Source organism: Myxine glutinosa, chromosome 6 (genome assembly GCF_964187855.1).
Source record: "Myxine glutinosa chromosome 6, kmMyxGlut1.1, whole genome shotgun sequence".
Lineage (NCBI taxonomy): Eukaryota > Metazoa > Chordata > Myxini > Myxiniformes > Myxinidae > Myxine > Myxine glutinosa.
Window position 1 is genome coordinate 152,944,548 of NC_136266.1, and position 9,708 is coordinate 152,954,255.

The window sequence follows — 9,708 nt, forward strand, 5'->3', positions numbered from 1 at the left end:
AGAACGTATATAGACGTGTGACGGGATGGAACATCACGTGATCGCTCTGAGCGAATCAGTCTGGCGGCAGGAATGGAACATCACGTGATCGCTCTGAGCGAATCAGCGCGCTGCTCTGGAACCGGCTGAGATTAGCGGGTACTTCGCTGAAATGCGCTGAGATAAATATGAATAAAAAATATGGATCGTCAAATATTTTGAGTTCGGCCATGTTCGTCCCAGGCTCAATGGCCATGACTATGCCAAATATCAAGCACGTAAGCCTCTCCGTTTAAGAGTCTATCGGTAACATTACACACACACACACACAAACTGTGTTTTATATATATAGATTATGTAATACAGTTATATCACAAATATAAAGACAATGGTTTTCAATTACCTTTGTTTGTTGCTTTTCTATAATCCTGAGCACTATTTTGAGGCCTTTATCGGATTCCCTGACCCAGAAAACATAAGATTAGCATATTTAATTAAGTTTCTAGGTTGACTAGAAGCCGAGATCGCGCAAAATGTATTTTATGGCGGCCATTTTGAAAATCCAAAATGACGGCCATGCAGGTGTCTGTGCAAATGCCAACATTGATTTTCGGATTCTCCATGCTCTGATTCCAAAAATGTACAGGTTTGCTAATCTCCCAAAATTTTGAACGAAATTATATTTGTTAACATAGTGAACCTGACTATCTTCATCACTGTCCTCAGTGTCATTTTCGCAAAGGTGTCTACGCAAATGTAAACATTAATTTTTGGATTCCTCATGCTCTGAGTATTCCAGAAATGTATAGTTTTGCTAATCTACCAAAATTTTGAACGAAATTATATTTGTTAACATAGTGAACCTGACTACTTGTTCGTCCTTCAAAAATGAAGAACCTTTCTAACCCACGGTGATAATTCGAAAGGGTTCTAAAGATTAATTATTTTGGGTTTTATTCGTGTCTAAGCTTTGCCTATTTCATATTTTAAAAAGCCAAACTGAACTACTTCCTTCATACATCAAGTCATCACGACCAATCAAATTTGTCGCTTGTGGACCCCACCCATGCCCTTGCTTTTCAAGACTGCGTGGGGTAATGTGTTCCATGAACTATCTCATTAAGTTTTATATTAATTAGAATACAGTATGATGGTGATAACTCCCCCATAAACTTTGTTGACAAATCTCCCCCACCCCATTATCGGTTGGCCATGATATTTCAACCTCCCTGCTCTCCACCACCCCCATCCTCCAACCCCATCTCCCTCCTCCTTGACCTTGAATGCTCAAATGAAAAGTAACCAAAATTCCTTTTCGGTCTGCAACAACATTAAATGAATATGACAAAGATACACATTGCGTTTTTGTAAATCAAAGAACAAAAAAAAGCAAAGCATGATGACTGAATGTTTATTTCACTTTACACAGAATGCAGATTTAAAAAAACAAAATGCGAATATACGGTATCAGGTTAAGGCAAACTAAACAAACGTAGGAGATGAGGACTCAATATAAGTTTCAACGACGTCGCTGGAACATGCTGCTCCTGCTGAGACCACCTCTTCCACGACCTCTCGCCGCTAGAATGAGAAAAAAATGAAAACAATAAAGGTTACATAATACCCCAAAAAAAGAAAAAGGTAGCTTCATATCGACTTCAAGCCCTTGCGTGTTCAAAATGGCAAAGTTCATCGTCATTTCTTCAATCTCAACTTGAAACTTCTTACAATGTTATCAATACTAGGTGTGCCGAACGGACGCTTCACCGACAGGTTTAATCAAGACAAAGTTCTACTTCACAAATATACTGCATGCCTATATGAGTGTCAATGAGGATGTAAAATGAAGTGACACATGCAAAAAGGAGTTCTTATAACACGGAGTTGGTGTTTGTGTGTTTATGAAAGGCTCCTGCTGTGGTAGAATAATAAATGTTACCGTTGGAACAGCTACATTAAAGTTCGTCGTCCTGCTTCTTTCTCAATCCGGGAAACAGGCTTTTAAAAGAGGCAGATTCGTGATTAAACAAACAAATTTTTGTTCCAAGGAAATCGATGAATAGCTCTCCAACGGGACCATGTTTTGGTCATCTCATCTTGATTATTGAAGAGATCAACTCATAAAACGGTTATTATTGCATGACACATCAGGAACTCTTTAGAATAAAGCGTTACGTAGAAACTCTGCTCCATATGAGTGTGCGCACACGCGTACACACACACACCGTTGCCGGAAAACACCGGGTCCCTCCTCCTTCCCCGGCCTCATCCCACCCACTCCCCGGCCTCGTCCCACCCACTCCCCGGCCTCGTCCCACCCACTCCCCGGCCTCGTCCCACCCACTCCCCGGCCTCGTCCCACCCACTCCCCGGCCTCGTCCCACCCACTCCCCGGCCTCGTCCCACCCACTCCCCGGCCTCGTCCCACCCACTCCCCGGCCTCGTCCCACCCACTCCCCGGCCTCGTCCCACCCACTCCCCGGCCTCGTCCCACCCACTCCCCGGCCTCGTCCCACCCACTCCCCGGCCTCGTCCCACCCACTCCCCGGCCTCGTCCCACCCACTCCACGGCCTCGTCCCACCCACTCACTCCACGGCCTCGTCCCACCCACTCCCCGGCCTCGTCCCACCCACTCCCCGGCCTCGTCCCACCCACTCCCCGGCCTCGTCCCACCCACTCCCCGGCCTCGTCCCACCCACTCCCCGGCCTCGTCCCACCCACTCCCCGGCCTCGTCCCACCCACTCCCCGGCCTCGTCCCACCCACTCCACGGCCTCGTCCCACCCACTCACTCCACGGCCTCGTCCCACCCACATCCCATCTCCCCCCTCCCCCACATCCCTCCGATTTCCCATCCCACCCCTTACCCTACCCCTCCTTCCCCCTTCCTCAGCCTCATTGTGCACAAGTTCTTTAAAGTGTACTTCCGAGGCAGTAATGAAGGTCCTGCAAATAAAAATAACGCCATATTATATGATATGGTGCTGCCTTCGCTTTCACTCCCCTCTCAACCCCCAAACAACTTTCGTCTCCAGGCAGTGTTCATTCCTTCATGTAATTACAACTATAATGCAACAAGCTCTACAATCTCTTAACTTGAGGTGAATTTCACAATTTTAACTGCAAAATTGAGCTTAACAGCAGGTCCGAGTGCTAAAAAAAAAAAAGTGTTCATTTGATCTCAGGATCCCGTTTGAACATATATGGACGACACGGATAAAGTACACCAAACACAAAAAACAGCAACCACAAATATATACCTTGAAATATAATTATTGAAATATAAGTACGAAATTAGCAACATTCAATTCATCACAGCAAGCACACAATATGTCAGCTGGAGCTCAACATGGCGGAATTCCAAACACGAGGTTTGATTTGACGTTTTTTATGAGTACTGGAAATTCATACAACGTGGCATAATGTGGGTCCCAGGACTGGTGGTGGTTCGTATGCAGCCTGTGGCTGCCTGGCTGAATCATTTTCTGGGGCATGGCTGTGCCGCTGGTGCAATGCCCCACTACCAGTAAGCTGGTACTCATTTTACCGACCTTGGAAGCATGACAGGCTGAGTCAACCCCCACCTGGAGTTATTTCGACAGCACGACAGGGGCCCTAAGATCTCAAGCTAGCCACCTTGACAATTAAGCCAAAGCCAGGCTTGTCCCGGGATTAATTCAACTATATTATTATAATGAAAGCAGATAGCACAAAAAGGTGAAACTATTTTTAGGGGTAACCCCCCCCCCCCCCCCCCGCTCCCATCCCCGGGAGCCCACATGATCTGAATTCTACGAAATGAAAAAATGTAAGACCGAACCATCCTGTGGACTATCGAGTAGAAGGGCTGTATCAGGTTTCAGAGCAATCAGCTGGTAAATAAGAGGCGAGCAAGGATCCGAAGTTTCAGGGGGTAACCTCCCACCTCCCACCTCCCACCCCCCACGATCCTAAATCGAAAATTGAAGACCAAGCGAATGTGCAGGATACTGGCTTGTATTCACGTGTCAAGTTTCAGAACAATTAGCCCGGTGATAAGGGAGGAGTATCAAAAATAGCAAAAAGCCAACGGATGACCGGACGGACAGACATCCGAACGTCACGACCCATTTTACAAGTCAATTCCTTCGACAATCAAAATTATAGGACCTAAAAATCACTTCCGGTTTGATGCGAAGTTCCGTGTCGTTCGCTTTGGTTTGTTTTGAACCTCCGCATAAAAAGGGTGAACTTAAACATTTCAAATTATTCTCACTCAAAATTCAACGATGCATATTCTAAAGTTGATTCGACTTTCTTTATAAAATACTAGCAAGGAAAACCCGCCCTTTGTTTGGGCAGTGTATAGGCAGTGTCCCCTGGTAATTCTATTTTTACATATAGCCTACGTTTGTTGTAATGTATATATAAGTAAACTATAAAAGGTGCATTTAAAGTGTTTTAGTCCATTTAAATAGAACATAAAGGTCGAGCATGGCGATTGTGATATATGACAGGTTCGACGACGTGTTCAGATTAAAATGGCGGTCAGTGAAGTCAGTCGCCGTAATGACATCATAGACGTAATGACGTAGCGTGACTGACGGACGGAAACCTGCCGCTACTTTAATATATAGATTAACTTTACGTCATCATTATTACGAAAATGATATTACTATCAAGAAACCGAGACCAATTCCTTACTCCCACGGTTATCAGTGTATCATAAGCCGCTTATCATCCATTCATGAACCATCCACCGCTTCAATCCACTACCTTTGCAATCACAACATTGGGATCAAAGTGTTATGGTTATATTTACTATATTATTATTATTATTACGAAAACAACACCACTGTATTAAGAAACCTGGGCTTAATTTGTCCGAAGCAGCCCAAAGGTGAGGCATGAAGGCATGAAGCCTAAGGCCTATACGTACTGTGTCATTGGAAGATCCATAACACCTATGCTTTCTATATTTGATGGTCATTTTAAGTTTAACAATCGGTTTGTTTGTGTTTCACACTGAATGAAAAATGTAAAGATAGAGCATGGCGATTGTGATATATGACAGGTTCGACCGCTTTGACGATGTGTTCGGCCTGAACGGCATATCAATTAAAATGGCGGTCAGTGGAATCGTCCGTCGTATGCCGTAATGGCTTAGCGTGAGACAGACGGACAGAAAACTGCCACGACTTTGATTGTAAAATAAGTTGACGATTTGTTATACCGGATACCACTGGGGACGCTACACGATACACATTTACATAGAAAGAATTGGGGACTTCCACAGACCCTGAACTCCCTTCCCCAGATATGCTACCCTGCCACTTGGGATAACCATAGGAATCACACATTACCTGGTTGGATTTGGTTGTGATGTTGAGGCATATATAAATAAATAAATTAAATGTTGTCGTATTATTATAACAACACAGTGGATGTCGATCTGCAATCCCCATTCCTCTGTCCTTTTGTCATCAAATTAATTTCACGCCAAACACACAACTCACCCTGAGCCTTCAAAATGGCGGCCTTTCCACGACCGGCTCCAGCCGCCTGGTTTCGATTTTTCACAGATTTCAGCATCGGGGCATTCTTAAGCATATCAGGAAGTACAAGGAAGCGGATTTTACTCCCTCGGATGTACACGTGTTCCAGCTGAGAAACTCGCCCATCTCTGAAAGTCACCGTAACGTTCGAGATCTGCAAAACAGCAAAAACACATTAAAAAAACTCATTACCTTGAATATTACAACTAGGATATTAAAATCGTTGTTTATAACATGTATGCCAACATTAACAAATGGGATTCACCGGTCTAACCAGTTGGATCACTTTGGCATCCATACTAGCATCCCGTTTGAACAGTTAAACAACAATTCATTTGAGAGTGAAGGTTCAACGAGTATAGGCCCAAGCAGACAAGGTTCCGGTCTTGATTTCTGGGAAACAATCCGTCAGGAAACAATCCTCTTCTTCCAAAACCTTGATCTTTTCTACCCCCGCTAATTTCGGTCCCCTTGTGTTTTATACCTCTTCCCCCCCCCCCCCCTCCCCACACCTCCTGCCCCCCAAGCCCTCTCCCTCCCACACTTCTCCCTGCTCTCCAATGTTGTGGTTGTGTGCTTCCCCTTCTCTCCCCATCTTGTCTTCCGCTCCCTCTTTTTGTGTATTTTGTTTGTCTGGTTGATTTGTTTGTGAAATAAATGTTAGCTCTTTCACGAACCTCGATTCAGTATACAAAAAAAAAAAAAAAAAAAAAAAAAAAAGGAACAGGCAGCGAACTCTTCCTTCTCTCCAGATCTTGATAGAATCAGGAACTGGTCCACCACTTGGAATACGTGTTTAACCCTTGCGACAAATCCCACACTCGCCCTATCTCTCTGAAAGGACTGTCTGGCAGACCCTCTCATCTACTTCCGAAACAAAACCACTTGAAAAGGTTGTCACACAAATCAGCCATGATCCTTTGGGCCTTGCCATCAGCCATGATCTTTCATGGGCAGACCATATTATTGCGCAGGCTTCAAGACAGCTGTTCAACACTACCTCAGGTAATCCCCCATCAATACTCAGGATCTCTTCTACCCCAAATTACCCCTTTCCAAGTTATTATGATATTCCTTCCCTTCCCCTCACCTATTCTGGTTTGTTAGTTTCTTCCTTTTCTGCTTTATCCCTGTTTTCCTCTTCCTCTTCTTCCTGTGTTTCATGTGTCCTTCTCTCACCTACTCGTGATCTCAATTTGATTTCTACTCTGCTGTCGGTGTTACCCCCTTTCCGTTTTGGTCCCTTCCATTCTGCCATCGGTCTTTCACAAGCTTCAATCATCAATACAAATAAATAAAATTAAAAAAAAGTTGGGGGGCACTTCATCTTTGAATATGGATCTCTGCAAATACAACTGGATTTTTGTGAAGCATCATGATAATTTGCAGGTCAGATGAATATGGTGGAAAAATGTGGGGTTAAAATTCTGGAAAGTAATACAAAGATAGGATGGGCGACGAGGGACAAATTACACTCCAGTTACAAGGACATATAATCACAAACGAAATATCCCTCAGTGTTTCAGACGGGGGTCAGAAGATAACGTGGTCGGACAGATTGTCTGAAAGTCCAACGATAATGCCCACTCTTCTTCTTCGTCACATAACATATTAAAGGATCATTTGCTGCAATGTATTGCCGAGTCCGATCTCAAGATGGCATTTGCGTCAAGCTTGTTTGCAATCGCTCATGACAGACCTTCACAAGGTTTCAGAACACTGGAACACGTTTTTCCAAAACCAAATATAGTACAAAGTTAATTTGTGGTTTTCGGCAAAATATTTGACATAAATGCCACTGGAAGAGTAAAATCATGTCACAATACGTTAAATGTCTTGTGAACATCCGTTCATTCGGGCCGAGTTTGAAGCAATAGGTCATCAGAGGGAACGTGTGGAGATTGCTGAGTGTTGCGTATATTTAATTTTGTCATGTACACAGCGGATCGTGTCTAAGAGTAACCGCCTCTCGTTTCTGACCACGTAGTCACTGGAGACATTTTCCTTTGATAACCACCTGTGAAAGGCCAAAGCCCATTCAATGTGGTCAACGTTATCACCAGTTACAAAAAACTAAATTTTATCACATCACTGCAGGTTTCACAAAACCACCTTCCAGGTGGCCTCTCGACACCAATTTTGTAAAATAAAATTGGTTTTTGATTTAGTAATCAGGACTTGCTCTGATTGGGTCATAACTCTCAACCAATACGAACACTCATAGCCGGGGAAGGAAGAGAAGGGTCAGTATTAAAAGCCTGAAAAAGTACCGTACTTATTATTATTATTTCACTTTGTTTTGCGGATCCGAGGCATGACGTCATTGATTTGAAGTTAATTTTGCTACATTTCTTATTTCACTTTGTTTTGCAGATCCTCGGAATGACGTCATTGATATGAAGTTAATTTTGCTACATTTCTTATTTCACCGTTTGTTTTGCAGATCCTCGGAATGACGTCATTGATTTGAAGTTAATTTTGCTACCTTTCTTATTTCACTGTTAGTTTTGCGGATCCGAAGCATGACGTCATTGATTTGAAGTTAATTTTGCTACCTTTCTTATTTCACTGTTAGTTTTGCAGATCCTCGGAATGACGTCATTGATATGAAGTTAATTTTGCTACATTTCTTATTTCACCGCTAGTTTTGCGGATCCTCGGAATGACGTCATTGATATGAAGTTAATTTTGCTACATTTCTTATTTCACTGTTTGTTTTGCGGATCCGAGGCATGACGTCATTGATTTGAAGTTAATTTTGCTACATTTCTTATTTCAGTTTGTTTTGCGGATCCTCGGAATGACGTCATTGATATGAAGTTAATTTTGCTACATTTCTTATTTCACTGTTAGTTTTGCGGATCCGAGGCATGACGTCATTGATTTGAAGTTAATTTTGCTACATTTATTATTTCAGTTTGTTTTGCAGATCCTCGGAATGACGCCATTGATATGAAGGTAATTTTGCTACATTTCTTATTTCACTGTTAGTTTTGTGGATCTGAAGCATGACGTCATTGGTATGAAGTTAATTTTGCTACATTTCTTATTTCACCGTTTGTTTTGCATGTCGAGGCATGACGTCATTGATATGAAGTTAATTTTGCTGCATTGATTATTTCACAGTTTTTTTGCGGGTTCTCGGCATGACGTCATTGATATTAAATAAATTCTGATTCTGATTCCAAGACAGTTGATACATTATTTTTTGCCTTTTTAAAGCAGACCCTGCAGATTGCATATAAATTATAAAGCGAACCTAAGATTAGTCACGTTCATCACCAATGAAAGAATTAGGGTTCGATAGCAAAGTGGTAAATAATAAAATATGTACCGATTTGTTCATTACCGACTCAACCGAACACCGTAATCATTTACCTTGTCACACCTAATAGTAATACGAGTTAACATATAAAGATGGCTGTCCAAACGACTTGAGCATCAAAATTAAACGGTAAACCATTGGTTATTTGGACGAGACGTTTTTAATGTTTTATTGCAGGTCGATATAAAGATCCGAAAAATAATATAACAAAATAGATGTTAACATCGTTTATTATTCAACGTATTTGCACTTCAGCAAACAAGACAAAAAACAAATGCATTCAAATTAAACGAAAATGTGATAACCTGGCAATTCATGTTATCCTCTGCTTCGACCAGCTTTCCTCTGTAAACTTCTCCCGAAGTCGCCTCGCAGCTCACGATGTGTCCCTCTGCCTCATGCAGAACCTTTATGGGAACGCCAATAGACATTGCTGATGTTTAAAGAAAGATAAATATCACGTGAAGTTTCAATTATTACAAACGTTTCCAAAACCGAAAAATCTAGTTGACAACGCTTCAGGCCTAGCACTAGCACCTCATTGACATGGTATTTCGTCATTTCCTCGATTTTGCTTTATTACTAATAATTAATCGTTTATTGATTAAAAAATTACCTTTGCAGTGACAACAAAAACAGAATCTTAAACATTGTGCAAACCTGCAGGAGTCATGCGATCGACCTCAATAATGACGCGACCTACAACGTCATGGCCGGTATGTGGCGCGTGGAGATACAATGTACTATGTAGATAAAATGTTTATTCAGTTTGAGAACCACACCCTTGGCTGAGAGCGAGAGGGCAGCCTATAGGTAGGCACACTCGCCTCTATAAGCTGCTTAGCCAAGGTTCGATTCCAGACCCAGCTA

At 42.4% G+C, this 9,708-nt stretch overlaps 1 protein-coding gene across 1 annotated transcript; it reads right to left on the reverse strand.

Annotated features, from left to right (window-relative positions):
• Positions 1-1,374: 1,374 nt before the first annotated feature.
• Positions 1,375-9,416, reverse strand: SNRPD3 (small nuclear ribonucleoprotein D3 polypeptide). The gene is made up of 3 exons (XM_068101173.2): positions 9,144-9,416; positions 5,475-5,667; positions 1,375-1,560 (listed from the first exon to the last, which is right to left on the reverse strand). Exons 1-3 carry the CDS (start codon positions 9,267-9,269, stop codon positions 1,499-1,501), a joined length of 381 nt encoding a protein of 126 aa, XP_067957274.1. The 5' UTR covers positions 9,270-9,416; the 3' UTR covers positions 1,375-1,498.
• Positions 9,417-9,708: the final 292 nt, after the last annotated feature.

What these genes read in the sequence shown, in the direction of transcription:
- SNRPD3 (XM_068101173.2), bottom strand. Translation starts at nt 9,269, where the DNA reads ATGTCTATTGGCGTTCCCATAAAGGTTCTGCATGAGGCAGAGGGACAC. An exon ending in AGGATAACATGAATTGCCAG is followed by an intron (nt 5,668 to 9,143) that starts GTTATCACATTT and finishes GCTGTTTTGCAG; the next exon opens with ATCTCGAACGTTACGGTGAC. An exon ending in CGCCATTTTGAAGGCTCAGG is followed by an intron (nt 1,561 to 5,474) that starts GTGAGTTGTGTG and finishes TTCTCATTCTAG; the next exon opens with CGGCGAGAGGTCGTGGAAGA.